This window comes from Monodon monoceros, unplaced genomic scaffold (genome assembly GCF_005190385.1).
Source record: "Monodon monoceros isolate NGI ecotype Baffin Bay Population unplaced genomic scaffold, NGI_Narwhal_1 Super_Scaffold_14, whole genome shotgun sequence".
NCBI lineage: Eukaryota > Metazoa > Chordata > Mammalia > Artiodactyla > Monodontidae > Monodon > Monodon monoceros.
Genome location: NW_021703770.1, coordinates 14003637 through 14029746, shown reverse-complemented (window position 1 = coordinate 14029746; position 26110 = coordinate 14003637). Strand labels below are relative to the sequence as shown.

The window sequence follows — 26110 nt, the reverse complement described above, 5'->3', positions numbered from 1 at the left end:
AGTATTGCCAACGGTTTTTGAGCACTTGCTGTGTGCTCAGTGTGCCAGGCACTATTCCAGCTGCTTTTTATATTGTCTCATTTGAGTCTCATCACAACCCCAGAGCTGTGTATTATTTGTAGCCTCTTTCACATGTGAGGAAATTGAGCGCAGAGAAATGAAGTAATGGCTCCAGTCACAGTTCTAGTAAAGGTCTGGGATTATAACCCAGGCAGTTTGCTGTGCTCTTAATCACTGTGCTGAACTGCTGTACTGAAGTGGTAAGTGCTTGTTAGGGAGTAGTGTCAAGATCAAGGGAAATACTATTCCCAGTGGTCAGACCACATTTGCTATAAGCTTTACACATTTTAGAAGGGATGTTGATTTAGGGGAAAAAGGTGGAATAGCAGACGATGTGCCTAGAGACCAGTCATATCCCTGTGGCTGTGAATTAAGTGAGCGTGTGGATTTTTTTTTAGTTGGCATTTTGTTTTACTTCCGAGGACAGAATAAATCCAGTGAGTGCAAGGCTTAGAAATTCTGCTTCAGTGCATTTACTTCTGAGCAGAGATGTCAGACTGTGTCATAAGATGGTGATCTTGTCAGTGATAATAATCCTGTGGCATGTGAATGAACTTCTGGTTTGAGAGATCCAGAATCAGCAAATGGATCAGATTCCAGTGCAAAGAAGATGAGTCAATATTACTATTTATTAGTGAGCACATTACTTACCCGCAAGTATTGGCACTTAAAATTGCTTTGTTGTATGATCTGTTGGTAGCATATTTTGGCACCTTAATTGATGGTTGTGTGTGGCTTTTTTTGTTTGAATTCTAGAGTAAAAAATGAAAAAAATAAGTAGTTCATTCAACTAATGACTTATAATCATTGGTTTAAACATGAATAGATTTCAGGAAACTTACCAGTTAGTTAATTTCGACAGGACCTAATTGAAAATATTTTGCTTTTCCTAGATATGCACTTTGCCCGAGAAATGCGCTATTGATAAGATCATTGATGCAGGCCCTCAGCTCTCTGGATCACTAGATTACAATGTAGTACATAGTAAGTGGTTAGTAGAAATGGTCTTTCGTCAACATAAAAAATTATTTTAAGCCATCAGCAATTTATAGCAATTATTTATCAATTAGGTAAGAACAGTAATATTTCCTAAGGAATGTTATTGTTTGAAACGTGACCTTAGTCCGTTGTTTTCCAGTGTGGCTATAATTAGTCACATAGATTAGAAATTTATACAAATGAATCATAAGAAAAATTTTGCAGTTCTGAGCATTTGAGGGAAACCAAGATTTGAAAGCTTTGATGTAATTTTTTTTTCTTCTATCTTTCTTTTTTCCTTTTCATATACCATTAAGTTGTAAGAATCTTTACAGAAAATCAGGAATAAAGTTTTTATTTTATTTTTTTAAATTACAGTGTTTACTGGTTCATCTAAAACAAGATACTTTTGCTTCTGTAGGTTTATATAACAAAGGATTTATTTATCTGGATGTACCAATATCTGATGACAGTTGTATAGCAGGTAAATATGTGCTAATATTTCTCAATGTTTTTTGAATGGCTACTAGGTGCTGGGCACTGTGTGTCACCCTGTTAAGTTAGACACATATCATTCTGGGATCTTTGATGTTAGAATTTTTCAAAGAAAAACATTACTTCCTCATTACGTTGCAACTCATTGAGGTGGTTTTAGTTGAATTCCTTTCATTTTTATCTTTTGTTCGTGTAAGCACTGTATTAAAATAGTAGAAATCTGAGGTAAATTTCTCACAATCCTAAATCAAACCAGTGTTTTTATACATTTATGTCACCTTTTAAACCTTGTTCAGTGCATAAGTTTCTACATATATTCAGTAATATCATACAATTATATGTTCTTCATTTTACATTATTTATTTATTTGTTTATTTATGGCTGCGTTGGGTCTTCGTTTCTGTGCGTGGACTTTCTCTAGTTGCGGCGAGCAGGGGCTACTCTTGGTTGCAGTGCGTGGGCTTCGCTTCTCTTTGTTGTGGAGCACGGGCTCTAGGCACGCAGGCTTCAGTAGTTGTAGCACACGGGCTCAGTAGTTGTGGCTCACGGGCTCTAGAGCACAGGCTCAGTAGTTGTGGCGCATGGGCTTAGTTGCTCTGCAACATGTGGGATCTTCCCGGACCAGGGCTTGAACCCGTGTCCCCTGCATTGGCAGGTGGATTCTTAACCACTGAACCACCAGGAAGTCCTTGTTCTTCATTTTTACCTGACATATCTGTGTTTTATATTTTCATGTCACTACCATCTTTTTTATCTTTATCTCTTCCTCCCTTCCTCCTCACCCACCTCCCCAAGTTAAATCAATATTAAGACCCTTGTATATTTCAATTTAGTAAACCATTTCCCTATTGCTGTTTGTTTAGATCATTTCCTTTTTTAAATATTTTATTCTTTTTTATTTTATTTATTTATTTATTTGCCTCAGTGGTGATGTGGTTAACATTCTTGGACACATCCTTGGCTTTTTTTCCCTCTAGATTAGATTTCTTAGCAATTTATAGAAGCACTTGTTATATTAAGGTTATGTATTATAAGTGTGTTTTCCATCATATCTTTTAGGTATTATGCTTGTTTGTGATATCTTTTACCATTCTAAGATATTGTGTAATCAAATATGAAGTGTCACAAAACCCCAGGGACCTTACTGTTAACAATAAGTGTTGGGGGCTTTTCACAGCACTACTCCCTCATTTCAGGTTATCATAGTCTAGTGTGTCCTGACCTCTATTTTTTATTTGTGTTACCATGTGTTTATGGCCAGGCCTTCCTTGCCTTTTTTTTTTCTATAACTTTTTTTGCTATTTCCAGGTATTTTTCTTTATTTTTATTTTTGTTAATGTATTTTTTGAGTAGGCAGTAATTATGATTATAAAATACTAAATTTACAGAAGAGTATAAAAAGTCTGCTTCCCATGCCTGCCCCTAAGTTCCTTTCTCAGCCGCCACTAAGTTTCCTGTATATTCTTCCAAAAACATACTATGCACATAGGCATATATGTATATATCCTTTTTTGTGTGGTTTTATTCTTACGCAGGTGGTGTATCCAGCTCATACTTTGCTTTTTAAATTATACATTGATGCTATTCCATATCTCTTTATGTAGAGTTGCCTCATTCTTTTTGCCTAGATGTAAATTGTGTATTTCTAACCTTTTAGTGCCTTGTTTCTTTTTTTTTTTTTTTTTTTTTTGCGGTACGCAGCCCTCTCACTGTTGTGGCCTCTCCCGTTGCGGAGCACAGGCTCCGGACGCATAGGCTTAGCGGCCATGGCTCACGGGCCTAGCCGCTCCGCGGCATGTGGGATCTTCCCGGACAGGGGCACGAACCCATGTCCTCTGCATCGGCAGGCGGACTCTCAACCACTGCGCCACCAGGGAAACCCAGTGCCTTGTTTCTTCATCTCTAAGATAGGGTATAGTTTTGAACAACTCTTAACATTAAGAGGATTAAGTGAAATTGTATATATAAAGTAGCTAGTAGTATAGCCTGGCACTTAGTAAGCGTTCAGTAAACGTTTACACTTCGTATTCACACAGCTGAGAGTGTAGGAAAAGAATTATATTAAAAAATGGGATTACTAAAATATTTCTAAAAAGAAACCTTTGATCCTTAACAGTCCTTGGATGATTGGAAATATGGGTAGCACTAAATCAAAAAATGACATGAGCCAGAGCTGTAAAGTAGCTAGCCTATCCTCATGTATACATTGTGGTTCTTCACAGTGCCTTCATTTTGACCACTTGAATTTTGTCTTATATCTCTCTGTTGGGAATAATTTAGGTTTTGGGTACAGTTAGGTGGTGTTAGGGTTAGAGGACACAGGGACACCCAAATCCTGCTATGGCCTAGGCACACGCCTTCTTCCCACGATGTTTTCAGGGGAAGTGTGCCCACAGGGGAGAATGGCAAAGGAAAGCATAGTGTCTCTTTATTGTTGGCCAGGCAGAGGACTCTAGTAAAGTGGGTTAGAGCATCTGGACCAAAGAGATGGAGAGAAGTGAGTATGAATAAACAGGTGGGGAGCATCGATCGGGCAGCCTCTTGTGCGGAAGGTCTTGACCCTCTTCCCATCGAGGAGGTTACAGAATAGAAAGCCCCAAAGAGCAAATTATACCAGTGATAAATGTGGCAGTCACGCAGATGAATTTCCCCTTTTCTCAGGATGGAGCAGGGATGATGTGGAGGGCAGAGAGCCAATACCTTCTGTCCACCTGGTTTTGGATAGCATGGTGACTTGCAGTTCTTGCTTCTCTGCTTTAGACCAGCCACCTGCTGCCCTAGACGCATCAGAAACACACCCTTGGCAGGCTTCCCCATTCTGGAGCAGCACCAGTGCCCCTGCCATTCTACCAAGTCCATGCCTCTAGCACTTCTCTGCCTCAGTAACGCTGAGAAGTCCATGGGGATGAAATTACTCTTTGTAGGATTTATGCTCTGCCATAAGAGTCCACTCTGTGTAGACAGCGTTGCATATGACCTTACTTTGGGAGTTTTAGGAAAACTTGCTATGGAGTTGGTAAAATGAATCAAAAGCTGAATTCAGTCCCTAAGTTGGAGGTCTCTTTTCAATTAGATGTTTGAATTAAACTTTCTTGTTTTATAAAATTATGTCACTGAGAAAAGTCTATTTTGTTTATTTTAGTTCCTCCTCTTGAAGGTTTTGTAATGAATCGAGTGCAAGGTGATTATTTTGAAACTCTACTCTATAAGATATTTGTTTCAATAGATGAGCATACTAATGTTGCAGAGGTAAGTATGATAGCATCTTATGAAAAAACTTAACCTCAAGATTATAAAATAAGTTTGTGTAAAGTAGATAAAATTATTTAATGATATAATTAAAATATTTTCAAAGTCCACCCATGGTTAGATCTTGGACCATTAATATACTTAAGTTCACTATTCTTAAGTTACTTCCTGCATATGTATATTAAAATTTTTTGAGTTAATAGCTTATGAATGGGTTAAATAACTTTATATGACTTTATAATAAAAGCATTGTAGACAGTTGACTGATCTGGAAATTTTTTTTATTTTGAATGAGACGAAATTAAAGGCTAAGTAATTCAGTTGTTATGGTCACTGCCTGGATTTGTACTCCTCTAAGTGTCTTAGAGATATGGAACGAAAAAAATTCTGATTACAAAATTTATTCAGACTCAGTTATTAATAATTTAAATTTTTCTGATTATGGTCAAATTGTCTATTACAACTGTGTAATAGGCTTATGATTCTTAGAATGTAAAATATTTTTAAAATTTTATTTTCCAGCTTGCAAATGTTCTTGAGATAGACCTATCCCTGGTTAAGGTATGTAATTTTTATACTCTCTTCACTTGTGATAGGAATACTGAATGGATTATAGATTTTTGTCTTGATACTGAGAAATGGAAGCAGTGAGATTCTTATTAGCTGTCAGAGGACGTGTGCACAGTCGGGGTGCTTACAAAGATAGAGAAGAGCAAAATAAGAACCCTGAACCAGTATTCCATCCCAGGGAGTGAAAGCTGTACTCACATGTCTGTGCCCACCAGAAAGCAGCCTGACCAGTGTCTTGTAGTGAAGTCACAGTATCTTGTAATGAAGTCAGATAAGCAACAACTTCCGCTTCTTTGGGGGTGGATCTAGGGAGGCCCAGGCCAGACAGTTGGGAGCATTCCCTCTCCTACATATGTGAAGACTTTAGGGGAAGACTAGGCCTACTGAAAATTTTTTCTTCTAGTTATGGGATGAAAATGTTTGAGGCTCACTGTAAGCATAGTCCGTAATAGTTTTTTCTCTACAAACATTCTGAAGTCTAGTTTATTTCAGATGTTCATTTCCTTTATATTCCTTTCAGAATGCTGTGTCAATGTACTGCCGATTGGGGTTTGCCCATAAGAAGGGACAAGTAATAAATTTGGATCAACTTCATTCATCGTGGAAGAATGTTCCATCCGTAAACAGATTAAAGTAACTCATTTATTTAGTAGGAGATTTTCTTTTTGAAAAAAGCATTGCTTTACATACAAAAATTTTACTTATTCAACCTGTCAAGTGAGGTGAACCATATATATATTAGTGGTGGTTAATCTTGTGTGTGTGGTGATCTTTTTTAGAATTTGATGAAAACTAAAATGCTTTCCCCAGAGAAAAGCTCATACAATATTTTACATATAATTTTTAAACATTCTCAAATTTCCTGAAGCCTATCCATGGGTTTAGTTAAGAACCTTTTCTGCGTGTGCAGAGTATTTTGGGACTGTGTCTCAATTTGGGGCTTGAATGTAAGAGTGGATTTAGGTGGATGTTCATAATTTAAGTACTGACTTCAGTAGCTGTTTTTATATATGATCATTTATATGATTTTTAAAAAGTGAATGTATTCTTCATTAATAGGAGTACTTTAGATCCACAAAAGATGCTCCTATCATGGGATGGCGGGGAAAGTAGGAGTCCTGTACAAGAAGCTTCATCGGCTACTGACACTGATACAAATAGTCAAGAAGATCCAGGTTAGCAGTAACTCAGTTTGAGTCTGTCTGTAGATAAGCCATGTGTCTGCACATACACTCATAAAGCAAACTCTCCAGGCTTACAATTATTTGGTGGTTTGTTCTGGATTTCAATCATTCAAAAGTAGTCTTTTGAGTACTTACCCATATGTTGGACCTTGTGGTAGATCTTAGGGGTATAAAATTGACAAGAATATGGTAGTTTCCTTCCAAAAACTAAGTCTGGAGAGTATAACCATAAAAACCACCACAGTGTGAGAAGCATTATGGTGCTTGTGGAGCGCAAAGAGGAAGAGCCCTCTTTCTGCCTAAGAGGTTTTGGAGCCTTCATGGAGAAGATGATTTTTGGGTTGAGAATGAATAAGAGCGTGCCAGCTGGCGAGTGCAGGAAGGCCATTGCTTGGGCTAAGCACAGAGGGAGGCAAAGCATAGTGGACAAGCGGGCTGCACATGGTTTTGTGTTGGGAGGGGAGAGGGGCACACAACATGGGCTTCTGCTCCTACCCTAAGTAGCTCTGTTACCTGAGCCAGGTGACTTGTCTGTAGAGGTTAGGCTAGGTAGTCTTATTGATCTGACAGTGATCAAGTCTTGGTTTATTACTGGTTTTCAAAATATTTACTACAAAAGTGAGTGCCTTTAAAAAAAATTTTTTTTTTGAACTTTAACTTTTTTTATCTCTATGTTGGAGATAGGTAGGATTGGGACCTCTTGTGACTACAATGTTACCTATATTATGTACTTTCTGATTATTAAATGAAGCTGAAATGAAATACTTTCTCATTCCAAATGATAAGCAAAGAACAGTTTTCACTTACTTGATTTTTAAACTATGATTTTTTTCCCCCCCAACAGACACAGCCAGTATAAGCAGTTTGAGTTTGTCTACAGGATATACAAAGCGTATTGCATTCCTGTTTGACTCAACTCTTACTGCCTTTTTAATGATGGGAAACCTTTCACCAGTAAGTCAGATTCTTGTTTAAATACAAAAATGTTTAAAATAAAGATTAGATATAAAATAATTCAGTGCTTTTATATCTTTTTTTAAGTACTAGATTTTTTCCGGAAAAATGCAGCTGCCTTTGTCTTATATTCCTTAGAGGAATGTCGGAACTTTTTAGTGAGGGCTACTTTTGTTATTAGAAAAATCAGCTCCTCACCCACCCTTAAGTTTAAATGTATTGGAAAGCGTAATATAAATCTAAGGGAAAACTACAGTTTATTAATAATAGGCTCAAATAAGGTACATTTTAGTTTTGTTTTTGTTTATTGCAGAACTTGAAAAGCCATGCAGTCACAATGTTTGAAGTTGGCAAACTCTCAGATGAGTCTCTGGACAGCTTTCTTATAGAACTAGAAAAGGTAAATCTAGATAGCTTATTATGGGATGTCAAGGCATTTGGAATCTTCTCTTGCTTGATAAAACATCAGTTATTGATTATGTAGATTTTTCGTATATTCTTGTTCACTGCTACCTCATTCGCACTGTAATACCGTGGCAGGCATTTAGGCTTAAACATATTGAGCGGATGAATGAATTTTGTGATTTTAAAAACAGTGATTTGTCTACCTCATCTAAGCTGTTAGCATAATTTGATATAATGAAGAAATCTTAAGTCTATGTGTAATTTTTTAAATTGCACTTTTCTAAGGTAGCCTTTAACTTTTTTTTTCAGTATGACTCTAAGATCTACTCTTAAGCAATTTTATTTGAAGTTTTTGTTCCACTTATCTTAAATCTGGAACAGTGTCCCTGGGTATCGTGTTTATGTCCACTCTCACTACCGCTTTTAGCATCTTGAAGACTTCAGCCATATTTGTTCTTAACCGTCTTTTTCCTCATGAATACAACCTAGTTTTCCTTAGCTCTAAATCTTGATTGCCCTTTTGGTGTTTTTCATTCCCTGGATATTTTATTCTGCCCTCTGCACTTCTTTATGCAAGCAGTTTGTGTGCCTAATCTATTCTTTGACTAATAATTTTGGTAACTTTTGTGCTTTAGTGATGAACTCATGTATGTTTAGAGAATTTTTTATGATTTTATACTTCCTTTACATCTCAGAAAAAAGACTTACCATAACATTTTTTTCCACTCCCCCTTCTCCATAGGATTTTTACTTTTTAGTGCCTGAGATAATCCTTGTTATTAATTTGTCTCTTTAACTTTTATCTTTATATTTTTATTATTTCCTCAATACTTTTAATATCTTGTTTAACCCTATATCTTATTGTGTATCATCTTTTGCCAGTAAATTTTTTATATTTAGCACATTTTAATGTGTTTTCCTGATTTTTATTTTTCTCACCTCAACTAGTGTTTTATCATGTATAGCAAATTGGAAGATCCCTTTTACACTTTATATATCTGTATTCTTTTTTACCACATAGTCATTCTTGGGAAAGCCCTTTAGTCTGAAGTTTAGTTTAGTTTTTTGTTTGTTTGTTTGTTTTTGCGGTACGCAGGCCTCTCACTGTTGTGGCCTCTCCCGTTGTGGAGCACAGGCTCCGGATGCGCAGGCTCAGCGGCCATGGCTCACGGGCCCAGCCGCTCCACGGCATGTGGGATCATCCCGGACCGGGGCACGAACCTGTGTCCCCTACATCAGCAGGCGGACTCTCAACCACTGCGCCACCAGGGAAGCCCTGAAGTTTAGTTTTTAAAAATAGTTTCTTAGCTATTTTTTAAGCTTCATCTTGATTAATCAGTTGATCTTATTAATTTCATGCAAATCTAATTTCGTTATTTCCCCCTGTAGACCTTTCCTTCTGTTTTTTGTGTTGTTTCTGGAATGTGTATGTTTTTACATATTAAACAGGTGACTGACTCAGTGTCAGAAGAGCACACATGTAAACCCAGTGAAGGCAGGAGTTTTGTCCACCACTCTCTCCTTACATCCTAGAGAGGTCATAGCACATAATAGGGACTCAGTGAATCCTTGTTGAGTGATTTTAAGCTGTATGTTCAGCAATGTTGAACAGCTATGTTGAATCACGTATGCCATTGTTCCTTGCAGAGTTGTGAACAGGGTGATAAGATAGTGGCATAATTGGTGACCATGGATTAGAGTACTTTTCTGGATGAAACAGAATATATAGATCTTGGAGTTTTTAAAGCACCTTATTTGAATCATATATGGAACATACAACGTATAATGGTACAATTCAGCATTACTTTGTTGCTGAAGTTGTTGGTTTTACTTGCTGGGGTAATTTCTGTCATCTTCAAAGGTATAGTCACATGGAAGCCCAACCACGATTGGGGTTAATATTTGTTTCAAAATCGCCTGGGCAAATTTTTGATTTATTGATTTTAAATATCTTAATATCTCTACTGTATGGTTATATACTAGAATGAATGGCATGAGAGTGGTTTTTGTTGCAAAATTTGTTTTCTCTTGGTTTAGGTTCAGAGCACTGGTGAAGGAGAAGCACAGAGATACTTTGATCATGCACTCACTCTGAGAAACACAATATTGTTTCTGCGTCATAATAAAGATCTAGTTGCACAAACTGCACTGCCAGACCAACCCAATTATGGTATGATAAAAATACTTGATTTTGAAGACATGATCCTGTGGAACTTCTTTCTAAGAAATTAAACAGGTCATGCTCACTTATTTAATCATCACTTATTTAAAACATTTTGTGTAGATAGCACATTGAATTTATAACTGTTGGCTTGTTCTGTGAATTTCTTTACTCGTCAGCTGTTCCTTACCTTGTTTTACTGTTTCTCCTCTTTTATGTGCCACTTACTTTTGTAGTATCTAAATTTGTTTAGTTACCTACAAAAAGAGTTGGAGTGTTAATTTGTTTAAGTAGCTGATGGGATATAGAATAGGCATTTGTTTTGAGAGATGGACAAATGCCAAAATTTATTTAGGAAGCATGAAATATCAAGAATGAAAGATTCGTTATATAAAGATAATAAATAGGGTCTTCCTATTCAAATGCTGCTATAATATTTACTAAAGTATTTTACTTTAAAGAATAAAAAAGGGAACAGATAACCTCATTTCAAAGAGTTAAAGAAAGAAATGGAAGCAGTTTTAATCCATTGATGAACTCTAATGTGGCTCTTGCCCTAGTGTGCTCTCTCAGTTTCGTGGTAGAAAGGGGTTCCCGAACTTTAGTTGAACTGATGGTATTAGCTCCTAAATTGTGGAATGGCACCCAGGAATGTGTGTTTTTAAAAAGATGCAACAGCTTGGGCACCAGTGTAAGAGCATTACACTGTGAATGTAATTACATTGTGAAGTCTTTGGACATTCACAGGAGTTGCATTTTGGGACACTGTGAATTCTTAGCACCAGTATCACATTTAATTTCACTTATTCTTTCATTTACCTAAAAGTTCTATTTTCTGGCCAAGAGCCATCTTTTTCTTAGTCTTATCCATTTTCGTTCTACTGCTTTCATCAGCATCTGGCTTTCTTTTCAGCTCAACTAAAAAAATTTAGGGCAGAATCACTTGTCACTTTACAAGAGTTGTTGCAGAGGAGAGGACAAAGATGCTGGGTAATTTAGCTGAGTGAGGTTAGACACACTTAGTACCTAGTGACTCACTTCTTCAGCCTTGGGGTATTTGGTTCAGAGTTGTGCATTAGCAGTATTACAAATGCTTCCATGCTGGAGCTCTTTCTGAGGTTATTCATAAACAGTTGAAACTGAGAATATTAAATCACCAAACACCAAGAGTCTGAAGCACTTATTGATAAGCATTTGTTGATAGTAACCATTTTTTGGTTACCAAATATTAGATATTGTGACCTAACAGTGAGTGGTGGCACAGTCTTAAATATGTCTCTGGATGTACAAATCCTGGAATTTCTGGCACTTTTTAGTGACTTATCGAGATAATGGGTTAGAATATTTGAACTATTCTGTTATAGCCATCTTTTACTGCCAATCATAGAGTCCAAGAATATTAGTGCTAGTGACCAGCCAGGGGTAACTCAATTTATAGGTAAAGAAATTGAAGCTTATCTTGGTTAAATCTCCTGCCCATTTAGTCATTAAAACCCATATAGTTAGTAAATGGAAGAGCGGGGACTTGAATCCATGTCTCTTGAATTTTTTTCCTTTGCTCTGTTCCTTATATCATCTTCTCTTGAACACTAAGGTTTTTATTGATTTATTCATCAACAATTCGTTGTTTAATAGGTTGGGCTAAACTTTGTTTTTCACCATGAATAGTCTGTGTATCATCAACTAAGTTAAATGGTAAACCTAAACCTATCCTGTGTGAAAGTAAAGTATAATTCTAACCTTTAAGGTATATTTAATAGTTGACTATTTCTGGAGCTTAGAATAATTGATATGGCTCCAAAGTTAAAATGTGATTAACTCCTCCCTCCCCGTGAGACCAAATGAGCAATTGTTTATGAAGTTTCATTCTTTTAACCAGCCTTTCTTAACTGGGGCTCCTCATTAGAACCACAGAACACAGAAGATGATTTAAGTGATGTTTCTCAATTTTTCTTATAATGGTGTATAACTAGTACCATTCTAGATTCATAGAAAAGAAGGTCATTCATTCCAGATAAAGAATAACTTTTTAGGGCATTAGGGCTTAATATTCTCCGTGTTGAGAAAGGTAACTTTCTGTAGATGCCAGGAGTGATAATCTTACTCCTTTTTAAACAAGAAATTCTATAGTATTGGTGTTTAAGCATCTTGTTTTGAGTAGCAAGAATTTTTTTTTTATGTCACTAGTAATTTGTAGTTTGAGTGTATCATGTAGTACTTGGTATTCACTGTAAAGCAAAAAGTCTTCTGATACTGTCATAGAAGCAAACCTCTGATATGTGTGAAAAAGACTAGTTTCTTAGTAATCTTTTGGTTTTAGACAGCATGAGGCACTGCTTAAAAAACAGAAACAATGTGTGGTCTAACTTTTTTTCATTATGTATAAGCATAATTTTTTTTTCCAGGTATCTTTGTCTTTAAAAAAGATCTCTTTTCCCTAGGATCAGTACAAGTGAGACCTTAAAGCCACTGTTTGTAATTTGGCAGTCTAGTACTATGAAATGTTTAGAAATTAAACCTCATCTGTAGAAAAGCAATCACAGTTGTAAAAACTTTGTTTTAACCACCATCAACTCTTTAGACTTCCTTCCATATCCTAGTATTCATTAAATATTTTCTATACTTGGCATTGACAATGTTGAGTTTTACCTGAAGCTTCTAACCCTTTTGTGTTTCAGAAAAGGGCTTACTGCAAGGACCCACCCTTTCTCATATAACTTAGTTAAGATCACAGGCACTCCCCTTGTTTATCTGTGAGAGGCCAGACACAGACAGACCCTCCAAATTCCCTTTATCTTTTTAGAGAGCAGTAGGACTGGTATTTTCCAGAAGGATTAAGAATGGGAACACTTAAAATCAGTTGCATGCTAAGTGAGTTCCTGCTTTATGGACTACAGTTTAGGCACATGTTTCTAAATGAGGAATTCTTGCCCTTCTGGTCAATTCAGAACTTGGCTGCAAAGTTTTTATAGAGATTGAAAACTGGGGGAGGGAAGGATACAGCTTTCCCATGGCACTTAGGCTTTCATAAGATGCCACTGCCATGATGGAGAGGAAGTAAGATAAAGCAAACATATTTTTAAAGTATAAGGTTAGCCTGAAGAAACACCAGTAGAATAAAGACTTTCAGCTTTAAGTCTTAAAGAGTCTTATTGGTCTCCTAGGAAATAAAGTGCTTTATTTATTTATTTTTTTAAATTTTTTCCCGGTACGGGGGCCTCTCACTGCTGCGGCCTCTCCCGCCGCGGAACACAGGCTCGGACACGCAGGCTCAGCGGCCATGGCCCACGGGCCCAGCCGCTCCATGGCATGTGGGATCCTCCCAGACCGGGGCACGCACCCGCGTCCCTTGCATTGGCAGGCGGACTCTCAACCACTGCGCCACCAGGGAAGCCCTAAAGTGCTTTTTAATAGAGATATTCTACCTTATTAAAAAAATTTAAATCTCAAGGCAGGTATCAGTGTTTCATCTTAGACTCTTTTTTTTCACATTGTCAGTCTTTCATTCTATGTATGTGGTTGATCATAATTCAGGTTTTCCTCTGGATCTCTTGCGCTGTGAAAGCCTTCTTGGGTTGGACCCTGCAACTTGCAGCAGAGTTCTAAACAAAAATTACACACTGCTTGTTTCCATGGCTCCTCTCACCAATGAAATCCGGCCTGTCAGCAGCTGCACCCCTCAGGTAAAGACTCACTGGGAAGCTCACTCTGCTGCCATTTCATCCCTCCTCATGGCGACTTGAAGGAGAGGTTTATCAGTCTTATTGTATTAATTCTCAATTTGTAGATAACCAGATATTAACATCATCAACTCAGAAAGCAGTTTTGTATTTTTTGCTGTTGTAAGATGTTATGTTCAGTTTGTGAGGTATAATTGGTACATTTTATATATGTATTATCTAGTAACTAGTGACACATTCAGTTAAAATTTTCTTCTTGAATGCAGGATTTTAAAGAAAATGTTTTTGGCTGCTCTGAGAAGGAAACCTGGATTACCTTGAGGGATAAGATAAATTTAATTAGGAAAAATGAAATATTTTGGAAGTGGGGCTGTGATGCTAAATAACCTGAAAAGAAAAGATGATGCTTGAAAGCTAGAACTCTAGTTATCTGTAAAATCGTGAAAATGATTGCTGGACTTTTACTTTTTAAAAATAGATCAGTTGCGTTTGTTTGTATACTTAGCAAGGCCATTGTGACATGTACCATTTTCAAAGAGTGAGCTTTATGCTCTGTTCTTCAGTGCTACATCCTTCCTGGTTTCCTAGATGTGCTAGGTTTAATGGTGTAGAAGAAAAGAAGGGATTCTTGTACCAGGATGATTTTGTTGCCTGTGCAGATCTAGCTGCCTCAGTGTGCCCACTCCCCCCTTACCCCAGTTTTGTCCTCTGTTAAGCAGGAGTGATTGTAGATTTGCAGCCCCCCCCAACACACGCACATGCGCATGCGCGCGCGCGCGCGTGCGCGCGCGCACACACACACACACACACACACACTTCCTTCTGTTCTTTAACACAGCCTCTGGTCATAGTAGGAATCCATGAAGTGAATGAATGGATGAATGGTAAGATGGATGGAAGGATACATAGTCCCTTTTGAGAAAAATGATTAATGATTGTAATAACTAACACTTTGATTAGAGCTTGTTATGTGCTGCCAGGTACTATTTTAAACCTTTAACAATGTCCTTAAGAGATACGTTTTTTTTAAAATTATTTTTATGCCATGTTACAGATGAGCAAAATGAGGCACAAGAGCGCTTAAGTAACCTTAGGTGATAGGGCTGAGGGGATGAAGCCAAGATTCAGACTTAGGCCGTCTACTCCAGAATCCATTCTCTTAATTGCAGTGATAAGCCATGCTTTCTCAATTCCAGTGTAAGTTTGAAACTGTTTGAATGGATCCTTTAAAATTTATCTTCATGAGGATAATAGCAGTTAACACTTACATGAGGCATTAGCTTTAAGAATATACTTGGTCATTTGTGAAATTTGGCTTCTTTAGATAAGTATTTACAACTTTATCTTACCTGTTTTATGATTTTAGCATATTGGACCAGCTATCCCAGAAGTCAGTTCTGTCTGGTTTAAACTGTACATTTACCATATCACCAGGCAAGGACCACCATCTCTTTTGCTGTCCAAAGGTACAAGACTTCGAAAACTGCCAGATATATTCCAGGTATGTTGAATGAGGTTTTTTTAAAAATCATTTTTAAGGAGGATAGAAACTGGTAAGCAGTATTATAGATAACTTTCTTAATTTTTGTTTGTTTGTTTCTAAATGCTATGCTGTGTTTTATTCATTTCTTTCCCATAGGGTTATGATCGATTACTAATAACTTCTTGGGGTCATGATCCTGGGGTTGTTCCTACATCAAATGTGCTCACGATGTTGAACGATGCCCTAACACATTCGGCGGTTTTGATTCAGGTACAGTTACCTTATTTGAAACAGTCAGTTTTGGATTTTTATTTTAAAGATCATAATTTGTCTAGCTTTCTGCTGAGTCGCAATCAGACATCAGTAATTTGACATTTGTAAAACTGAAATGTAAGGAAACAGAGATCTGCGTTTTAGTCCTGGCCTTTGTCTAGCAGCTTGGGAGTGGTGGAAACAGCAAAGGCTTTGAAGTTAGACCCAACCTTGAGTTTCAGCCTCATCTTTTGCTACTTGTGTGGCCTTATTTTTTTTTAATAGTAGCCTTAGAATAGAGACGCAGTTCACATATCATATTCCCCAATTGAATTCAGTGATTCAGTGGTTTTAGAGTATTCACAGATGTCTACAGTCAGCACCACACTCAATTTTACAACATTTTTCTGGACCTTTAGTTCTCACTCCCCTATTCCACTTTCACACACCCCCACCCCCCACCCCCCCACCGCCCCAGCAAGACTAATGTACTTGCTGTCTCCCTAGAATGCCTGCTTGGGGCATTTCAGATACATGGAATCATATAATATGTAGTCTTTTGTGACTGGCTTCTTTCCTGTTGTCAAGGTTCATCATGTAGCATGAGTACTGCATTCCTTTTTATGGCCAAATAATATCCCCTTGTACGACGAAGTGCATTTTGTTTATCCGTTCATCAGTTGATTGCTTCTACCTTTTGGCTATTACAAATAGTAATAATCACTGTTATAAACATTTATGTACAGGTTTTTGTGTGGACATGTTGTCATTACTTTTGAGTGTATCCCTAGGAGTGGAAATGCTGAGTCATATGGTAACTCTGTTTAACTATTTAAGGAACTGCACCATTTTACAGTCCTTCCAGCACTTGGTATTATCTGATTTTTTTATTATAGCCACCCCAGCAGGTGTGAAGTGGTGTGTAACATTTTAGAGATAATCCTCTTATACTTAGTTTCCCATCTGCAAAATGGAGATGGTAATATCTACTGTGTAACAACAAAAAATAATAGTGACAGCTAATGCCAAGGTAAGCATTTTTAGCCTTAGGATTGTTGAGAGAATGAAATGAGAAGGTGTGTATGAAGTGTGTAGCACACTTTCTGGTATGTAATAGGCTCTTTGTAAAGATTTCATTAATTCATTGAACTAACAATTGTACTTGCCTTACAGAATTAGTAATTCTGTACTAATTAATGTGCATATACAAATAAGATGTCCCTGTCTTCAAGAAACTTAAAGTCTGGTGGGAAAAGTTGCATAAGCAGTCACTTCCATTTTTTTGCTGAGTGCTAAAGAGAGTTATACAGTGCAAGCATTAAAGAGAAGTATCTTTCTAGCCTTGGAACAAGGACAAAGGCTTAGGGAAAGCTCCTGAGAGAAAATGAGACCCAGGCTAAATAGAAAAGGCTCATTTAGAGGAGAGCGAGGCCAGGCAGAGGGGTCAGCATGAATAAATCTCTGGGTAGAGATTTTTTTTTCTTTTTCTTCATAACTATTTCCCTGGTGCCCAAAAATAGTGCCTGACTCGTAGAAGTTGCTCAGTGAGTGTTTGTTGAATAAATGAATAGGAATACGAAGTGGGAGCATGTGCTAGGGCCTGTAAGCTGTTATGTAATTTTGAGGGGTGAGCTGAAGTATGATGGGATGGTGGTCAGAGATGAGTCTGGAGAAGTAGGCAGGCCCTGGAGGGCAGTGGACCTTAACTGTCCCAATGTAGTGCTTAGACTTTCCCCTTTAGATTGATGGCAGCCAGTAAAGGGTGCTGAGCAGGGGATAAACATGGTCAGTTTTGATTTGGAAGATCAGCCTGAAGACTGTTGAGAATGGCTGGGTGGGAGAAGACAGGATTAGGATTCAGTGTTGGAGACCAGATAAGAGATGAGGACAGCCTAGGTCACGGAAGTGGTAATAAGAATGAAAAGGAAGAATTATTACAAATATAAAATTGATCAGATGTCTGAGATGGCTGTGGGAAGAAGAAGAACGATTCCTGAGGTACTTGGCTTTTGAAAGTGGAAGAATGATGATATCACACAGAGCCGGTTTATGGGGGCAGATGAGGTGGTGTGTTTTGGGCCTGTGGGACATTTGGGTGGTGGAGATATTTAGGAGGTAATTGAAATTATTCTGAAATTGAAATGAGAGCTTGAACAGGAGAGGCTGACTTGAGTGTCAGCATCAGCATGTGGATGGCAGTAGAAACCGTGAGACGATGCATTAGCCAGCCAGGGCAGACGTGAAGAGGGGTGAGGGGAGATACACAGTAGAGTGGGTTACACATGGACTGGAGGGTCAGTCTGCCTGAATTCACATCTTGATTCCATCACTTATTGGCAATGTTGGGCAAGTTAAATAACCTCCTTGAACTTCAGTGACTTCACCTGCAAATCGGAGATAACAGTTCTTATCTTTATACGATTGTTGAAAAATGACTGAAGTGGATGATCTACGTAAAAATGCTTTAGACCATTGTTTAGCACGTCGGAAGATCTCAAAAAATGTTCGCTGTGGTGGTGGGAGAAGAGTAAGAGGAGTTTTAAAGTGTCGTTAAGGAGTTCTGCCTTTGCTAAAAAAGAATGCCTCTTTTATTAATTTTTATGGAAAAATTCACCTTGCTGGAACTTAAAACACAACAAAATTAAGATTTTGATTAAAACCATGCTTTTATAATAGCCATCTCGTTTAGGGTTGAAATCATAAATGTATCAGTGGAATAGAAGCAAGATGTCAGAAATATATTCAAGTTGTTATATGAACCAAATAAATGAATGTGATTTTTTTCCCTGAAATTATTTTTTTTCTTTTATGTCACGGTATCTTGAATTTGAACAAGGTATGGGTCTCTTTTAAAGGGAAAAAATGTATAGATCCCCAGTGTTAAATTTTCTATTATAACGATTTGAAATACATGTAAACATAAAATTAAATTCCTCATGCTTATCATTCTTACACAACTGCAAAGCCAAAGTGAATTTAGGAATTAAATATGAAAGACTAACAAAATTTAAATGAACAACATTAGTTGAGTGTGATGGGTGAAAGTAAATTATTATTTGTAATGTGGGACTGGCGTGGTTAGACTCATAGATTTTTTTCAATTTAACTTTTGATAGTAAATTCACATGATTCAAAAATAAAACACTATTAAAAGATGCACAGAGAAAAGTATCACTGCCCTTCTAACACTCTACCCAGTGCCCACTCCCTAACTCTCCTCCAAATCAGACAGCCACATTAGTTTTTGCTGTACCCTTCTAGAATTTCTTTTTTTTTTTTTTTTTTTTTTGTGGTATGCGGGCCTCTCACTGTTGTGGCCTCTCCCGTTGCAGAGCACAGGCTCCGGACGTGCAGGCTCAGCGGCCATGGCTCACGGGGCCCAGCCGCTCCGCGGCATGTGGGATCTTCCTGGACCGGGGCACGAACCCATGTCCCCTGCATCGGCAGGCGGACTCTCAACCACTGCGCCACCAGGGAAGCCCCTAGAATTTCTTTATGTGTGTGCAAGCGGTTACACATGAGATGCCCCATGCTTTTTCCACTTAGCAGTTGGAACTTTCCATTTCACTTTGTAGAGAGCTTGCTCTTTTTTGCAGCTGCATTGAAAATACATACATTAATTTATTTAATCAGTCCCCTACTGACAGGCATTTTGGTTGTTTCCGATCGTGTATAATTATGATGTTGCAGCAAGTAATTTTCAGTATGTGTCATTCAGTGCAGGGTTTTGAGATTTACATTCCTAATCCATGGCATGCCAGGTTATCATGGGGATCCTCCACCACTTTTCTCTCTCAGCGCTGCAGCTGACCCTTGTGTGAGTGCACTTGATCTCATTAAGGCTTCACTTGGCTGATACCAGATTTACCTGTTTTTTCATTAGCCCATACACTCAATTTGATACACATTGCCTTAATAGGTTAATATAGACTTCAGATTATTTTTACTTGCTGGAGAAAAATAGAAAATTGTTGAGAGCATTTTGATGGAGTATTAATGTGGAATACACCATCACGAGGCACAGTCTTGTTTATTGTTTGTCTACTATTGGAAATACAGGTTTCACGTATACCTTTCAACTTGTGTTTTTTCATGTTTAGGGACATGGTTTGCATGGGATAGGAGAAACTGTCCACATACCTTTCCCATTTGATGAGACAGAACTACGAGGAGGTACCTGAATTTTGAGTTGTATCCATTTGACTTCTTTATGATTAATCTTGTCCACAATTTGGTGGAAACATAGCAGGAAGTAAATTCTTAAAATTTTTAAGTTCTAAGGTCTTAAAACTATTCTGCTTTTAAAGAGTATTGGCAAAAGGTAGTTTTCTGTCATGTGCCTGTTCCTATAAAGAACTAATAGAATAAGACTCATTTAGGACCTAGGCCTAGAAGGAATACTAGTCTGTCTTAGAGATGAAGAGACTAAGTAGGTAGCTACGTAGATGGAAGACTAGGTTTTCTGTATGTTTGGCCTTTTAGTTTCCTTTTATTGTTTATTTATTTGGAGGTTGGGGGAGAAGACAAGTCATAGGGAAGATTTTACGCTTAGAAAGTTGATTTTTTTTTCCCCCCAGTGTTACATACTGGTTTTTTTCAGGGGCTTTTATGGACACTAATGAACATTTGTATACTAACTTACAGTTTACGGAGAACTTGCATGTATTTCTTGTTTCAGCATTTTTTTTTTTTACAGTAACAAATTTTTTTGAAAAAACTTTTATTAATGGTCAATGTGTTTTAAGTTTGTGCTATAGTATTAGAAGCCCCAAATCTAGAGTCATTGTGTAGAGAAAATGAGAAAACACTAATTTACTTTTTAATTAATTAATTAAATTTTTTTTTACATTTTATTTTTCCTATTAGAGAGGACTTGAGTGAATAGCAAAGTCTGAGCTAAATTTAGCGGGTTCGAATCAAGGGTGAAAAGCCTGTTTAATGTTATCTCTTTTTAGAATTGTGAGCTACAATACATTTGATGAAAGATGCCTGGAGAATTTCTATAAACGCAAAATCATTCTTCCTTTTGTTTAAATACACCTTTCCTCTGTTGAATATTAAGAAAGCATGTATATTCAAAAGAAAAATACTCTCTGATTAAAACTTACGTATATTTATATAGCACTTATGTTTCCTGCTCCATGCAAAACTTTCATTCTCTAATCTATTTTTCTTGTTCTTAGAATATTGCTTGGAATTTTAGAGAGCAGGGAATCGTTCAAGTAATTTAACTTAAGTCATATAAGAACTTTTCTTCTAAAATGTTAGACACCAATGCCCCTCCTTGCCCAAAGCAGGGAAAAGGAAGAAGATTTTTATAAGTATTTTTTCTTTTCCACATGGCTAGGCTGCAAAAGGCTCACATTTGAAATTAAATGCTCTCTTTTGGCTGTTGTGAATAAATGTGTACAAAATTTGGAGAAGAGAGTTTTCTCTTCCAAAAAATAGCCCCTATTCAGAAATAAGTATTTCTCTGCAACTAAACTTCGCTAGTTAATTCTCTGATACTTTATAAATTCTATGGAAAAATTTATTGTTCACCAGAAGATACAGGATAGTGACAGCAGGATCTTAAAAATCACAAAATCTCAAGAACTGATTTAATAAATCTCTTGCCTTTGGAGATTACCGTGCGAATTCTAAAAAAGGGGAATATTCATATTTGGTTATAGAGCATCTTTCTCTTTTGTAAGTTCACATATTTGTGAGAACGAGCTGATATTTAAATAATTTATTAGGGATATAATTTCAAGTACTTAGCTTTAGTTTCAATAAGAATACTTTTTACTTAAATTAAAAAAAATATGATGTGTATTTAATGCATTTCCTGGTAGAAACCCACTAAGTAAGTATTTGAGGCAGAATAGAACTACAAAGAGAAGCCTAGAGAATTTGCCACTGACTGGCCCTATTTGATTACTTAGCAGGTCAGTTGTTTTGCTACATCAGTTGCCTTCTGAAGTCTAAATATGTTGTATGTGTACAGCATCCTTTTTCATCCAGAGATATTCCTTCATTGGAATCAATCTTGATAAAATATAAAAGTAGTTCTAAGAATTGTTTAATAAAAGGAAAGTATATTTAAGTTTTTGGTGTTTGGTTGTAAAACTATTTACTTATAATGTGATGTCAACTCTTTGTTCTTAGAGTTTACGCGTGTCAATATGGGTGTTCATAAAGCATTGCAGATGTTAAGGAACAAAGTGGACTTGCAGCATTTTTGTGGATATGTCACCATGTTGAATGCTTCTAGCCAACTTGCAAACAGAAAACTCAGTGATGCTTCTGATGAGAGAGGTTAGCCACTAGCTGGGTTCTTTGAATTAAGATAATTGGTACTGAGTTTATCACAAGCTTAATATTTAAAAAGCATGGGTACCTTTGTGGGGATGTTGACTTATTTAATACTTAATGTTTTTCCACTGAAAGATGAGAAAATACTCTGTGACATCATTGGGACAAATATCAGTTGTTCAAATGGAGAAAATACTAAGAGCATAAGTAAAGAAGTGATGACCTGGGGTTAGAATACAGAATGGTTATTGGGTTTTAGCCCTTTACTGTCGTATTTATGTTTATAGGCTTTAAATTAAGTTCCTTTGTGGGGTGATGGTTTCAAAACTTTAGTCTCTTTGTAAAATTGTTTTCAAACTAGAATGAGTAGTTTTTCCCTTTCAGCTTTCCTCTTCCTATCAAGGCACCATTGTCTTGTTATGCAGGCCTTAAAAATCATACCTTTATCTCATCCTTCTCCTTTCCTACTCAACCCAGTTAGTTTCCAAGTTCTGTGAATTAGTCTTTAGAAATGTCTCTTATATCCATTTCTTTCCCCCTCTCTTTAATTCTCTGTAACTGCCATTCTATTCTGAGTTTTGATACTTTATACATGTTTTATTGTGACCATTTCCTGCTTAGCCTTCCTGGCCCCATTTTCTTCTTTCTGTCTCCAGCCTGTCCTGCATATTGACAACAGCTAATTTTCCTTAGATACCTTTTTCTTTCTAATTTAAAAATTCATTTTCAAATCACCTTCTCATAGTTACTGATTGTTCCTGTTCCGGCATAATTTTGGCTTGTATGTGGCTTTGGTTGCCATGATGTCACCTCTGGTCCACGACTCTAGGGAACCTTTTAATTCAAGTCTCTATCATTGATTGACTGTATTCGCTAAACCTCTTAGTTTGAAATCCTGAGAAAATATGATTGATTGCTAGCCATTCAGTGGATTGAATTAGTATCCACTCCTGGTCCATTTACCTTTGGCCAGAGGAGTTGGGTAACTTTCAACAGTTGACTGCCAGGTATCACAGGAGCATTTTTAGAGAAGAGGGCTGTGGGTTAGGCAGTCATTTCAATGAATGTCTACTGTAGCTGTCATGTTTTATTTCATTCATTCTATAAACATTTACAAAATACCTCCTTAGGTGTTGGAGATATTTCTGTTTTAAGTCCTAGGGAATAAAGACCTGGAAGGAGAGACAAGCAAGTGAATCAGCCTACTGTGTAGTGTTAAAAGACTGAGATATGGGGGTCTGCTTCTTGAAGTGCTAAAGTAGGACAGAGAAGGCATATCCCAGCCCAGTTGAGCTATCAGAGAGGCCTCTTAGAGAAGGTAAAGTTTGAACTAAATTTTGAAAAGTGAGGAGTTCGCTACACACAGATGATTGTTGTTTATTTAGAGGGTAGCAACCTTTAGGCAGAGGGAATCAGGCAATAGAGTAGCTCATCTTGGCCAAAAGAAAGAGTTTGTTGGGCAGTAGTAGATGAGAGTAGAGAAGTAATAAATGAGATCTAGAAGATCTTGGAGGATCTTTCATGCTGAAAGATACAGGGAGTCAAAAAAAAATATTTTGAGAAGGAATGATGTAATCAGACTGCATGTTTCTATGGGGATAGAAATGACTTTAGTAATTCTCTAAAAGGTCTAAACTTGTGTTCTGCCTTTTTAATCCTTTTTTTTTTAGGTCAGGGCTTTACAAGCTCAGTACTATTTATGTTTGGAGCTGGATAATTCCTTGTTGTGGGGGGCTGTCCTGTGCACTGTTGGATGTTTAGGCTCTCTAGATATCAGTAGCATCCCTGTCCCCATTCATGGCAACCAAACCATGTCTTCGAACGTTGCTAAATGTTTCTTTAAGAACATTTTAAGAACTACTGCTTTAGGCTAAAGACTGTTCATTGTTTTCCGTTGTCATTTCTGTTGCCTGAAGTCTTCTTTTATGTTAGGACTGACTTATTGACAACCTGTGCCAACTACTAGAATCCTAATATTGTGTATGCCCTTTAATTATAAGGAGAACCTGATTTGGCTTCTGGCTCAGATGTAAATGGGAGTACAGAGTCATTTGAAATGGTCATTGAGGAAGCAACTATAGATTCAGCCACAAAGCAAAACTCTGGTAAGGCTTTAAAAATTATTTGCAATCTTGGACTAATTTCTGAGGTTTGACTCTTTTGTTAAGTCACTTGGATATCGTTTGTCTGCTCTTATTATAATGGACTTTTTCATAAGTATTTTCTAGGAAAGAATTTTATATATTTAGGATAATAATTAAAGTTAGTTAAAATATTATAAAACTATGATCTGAGAATAAAAATGTTTTATTTTTCCTGTGTTGATTCTCTCATCTTGTAGATGTCCTGCACTACCTTTTTTTTTTTTTTTTTGTGGTAAAAGACCACTTTGAGCATCTGTTGAAAGCTGTAGGCCTTCTTCCCAGAAGCATGTACATACTCAAAAAAACATTCTTTCCTGTTTCAGAGATCCACTGATCCCCTCTCTGAGTCTTCTCCCCTGCTAAGCCCTTTGGTGGATGTCAGTGGGGGGTGGGAAGAATCTATGAAAATCTCTGGAGCTCAGTTAAGAAACCCTGGTTGGTCATAATATATATAAATATATATATGATTAATAACTTTATATATCCTTTTGTAGTTGCCACAACAGAGGCAGATTGGGTTCCTCTCGAGCTGTGCTTTGGAATTCCACTGTTTAGTTCTGAATTAAACCAGAAAGTGTGCAGAAAAATTGCTACACATGGCCTTTGCAGAAGAGAGAGGTGAGGGTTTATGTTTGTCATCTTTTCATCTATGAGACTTCTTAAGCTCTCAGTATTAGTTGCTATATCATACGTTGTCTTATTTCACACATGATCATAGTACTTGCCTTGTGTTTATTTGTTGATTGAATAAAAATGGCTAGTTTAAGGGTTTGCTATGTAATTTAAAATTAAAGTTCAGTATCTCAGAAATTAGGCACATGCAAGTCTTTTGGACACATGTTTTGGTTAATTATATTTACTTAGTTACCCAGATTGAGCGAGAGTACAGTTAAAATGGGCATGCTTATATGACTGTATGAACCTAGTTTTTTTTTTTTTGCGTTACGCGGGCCTCTCACTGTTGTGGCCTCTCCCGTTGTGGAGCACAGGCTCCGGATGCGCAGGCCCAGCGGCCATGGCTCATGGGCCCAGCCGCTCCGCGGCATGTGGGATCTTCCCGGACCGGGGCACGAACCCGTGTCCCCTGCAACGGCAGGCAGACTCTCAACCACTGCGCCACCAGGGAAGCCCTGAACCTAGTTTTTTTTAATATGTAAATATCAATAGAAGTTCTCTTTCTTAACATACACTCAAGTTATGTTAATAGTGATTATCTCCTATAATGGAATTATGGCTGACTTTCTAAATTTTCTTCAGTTTCCACATTTTCTAAAATGAGCACATATTATCAGAAATGACATGTAGGTTTTATCTCATATGCCAACTCTGATCCATTGGGAATGCCTGCTAAGAGTCAGCGTTGTAAAGGTTCTGAGACTGTTTGGTTTAGCCAAAAAGAATATCATTGAATCTGATTGTCATGGTGGGTGGCTTGTAGAGATGATATCCACAGATCTTGACATCTTTATTTAGGAAAACAAAGTTGGATAATAATTAATTAATTTAATTGGCTCAATGTAGCTTATATCAGAAAATTAAAAGTACTTAACTGACAAATAATTTTAATAGCTATCCTGAAAATAAAATAACATACATGAATAAAAAAAATACTATATAGTTTTAATGATTGCCACTATAATTGTTAGCAATTTACATATTTGAAAAATGTGTACCTAAATTTTTTTTTTTTTTTTTTTTTTTGCGGTACGTGGGCCTCTCACTGTTGTGGCCTCTCTCGTTGCGGAGCACAGGCTCTGGACGCGCAGGCTCAGCGGCCATGGCTCATGGGCCTAGCTGCTCCGCGGCATGTGGGATCTTCCCAGACCGGGGCATGAACCCGTGTCCCCTGCATCGGCAGGCGGACTCTCAACCACTGCGCCACCAGGGAAGCCCTGTACCTAAATTTTTATTTTAGAAGTTTTCTTGTATTTAACATTTATATTTGGTAGTAGCTTAAACTTTTAACAATAATTTTCCACTTTTGGTTATGCATGATGTTTTATTTCAAAATGGTCTTTTTATGCACTGTTACTCTGTATTATTAAAAGAAGCAGAAATTTCATTGACGGGAACCATTGAAATTGTTTTTTAAAAATTTGTATGTAATTAACCAAGATGTATATACATATATAAATGTGTTTAAATTGTTAAAATTAAACTCTTGTGAGATATTAGTTCTTGTCATATTTGTTTTAAACTTT

The 26110-nt window shown here is 37.1% G+C and overlaps 1 protein-coding gene across 2 annotated transcripts in view; it reads left to right on the top strand.

The window, feature by feature from the left end:
- FAM91A1 (family with sequence similarity 91 member A1) overlaps nt 1-26110 on the top strand; it is a 43245-nt gene that overhangs the window by 11646 nt on the left and 5489 nt on the right. For both annotated transcript variants that reach the window (XM_029222557.1, XM_029222556.1), the window contains exons 7-22: nt 954-1044; nt 1460-1522; nt 4676-4782; nt 5305-5343; nt 5873-5985; nt 6412-6527; nt 7381-7490; nt 7804-7890; nt 9933-10065; nt 13591-13739; nt 15103-15237; nt 15376-15489; nt 19572-19644; nt 21619-21768; nt 23766-23870; nt 24404-24527. In XM_029222557.1, the coding sequence (XP_029078390.1) occupies nt 954-1044; nt 1460-1522; nt 4676-4782; nt 5305-5343; nt 5873-5985; nt 6412-6527; nt 7381-7490; nt 7804-7890; nt 9933-10065; nt 13591-13739; nt 15103-15237; nt 15376-15489; nt 19572-19644; nt 21619-21768; nt 23766-23870; nt 24404-24527 (1709 nt within the window). The remainder of the gene's footprint in view (nt 1-953; nt 1045-1459; nt 1523-4675; nt 4783-5304; nt 5344-5872; nt 5986-6411; nt 6528-7380; nt 7491-7803; nt 7891-9932; nt 10066-13590; nt 13740-15102; nt 15238-15375; nt 15490-19571; nt 19645-21618; nt 21769-23765; nt 23871-24403; nt 24528-26110) is intronic.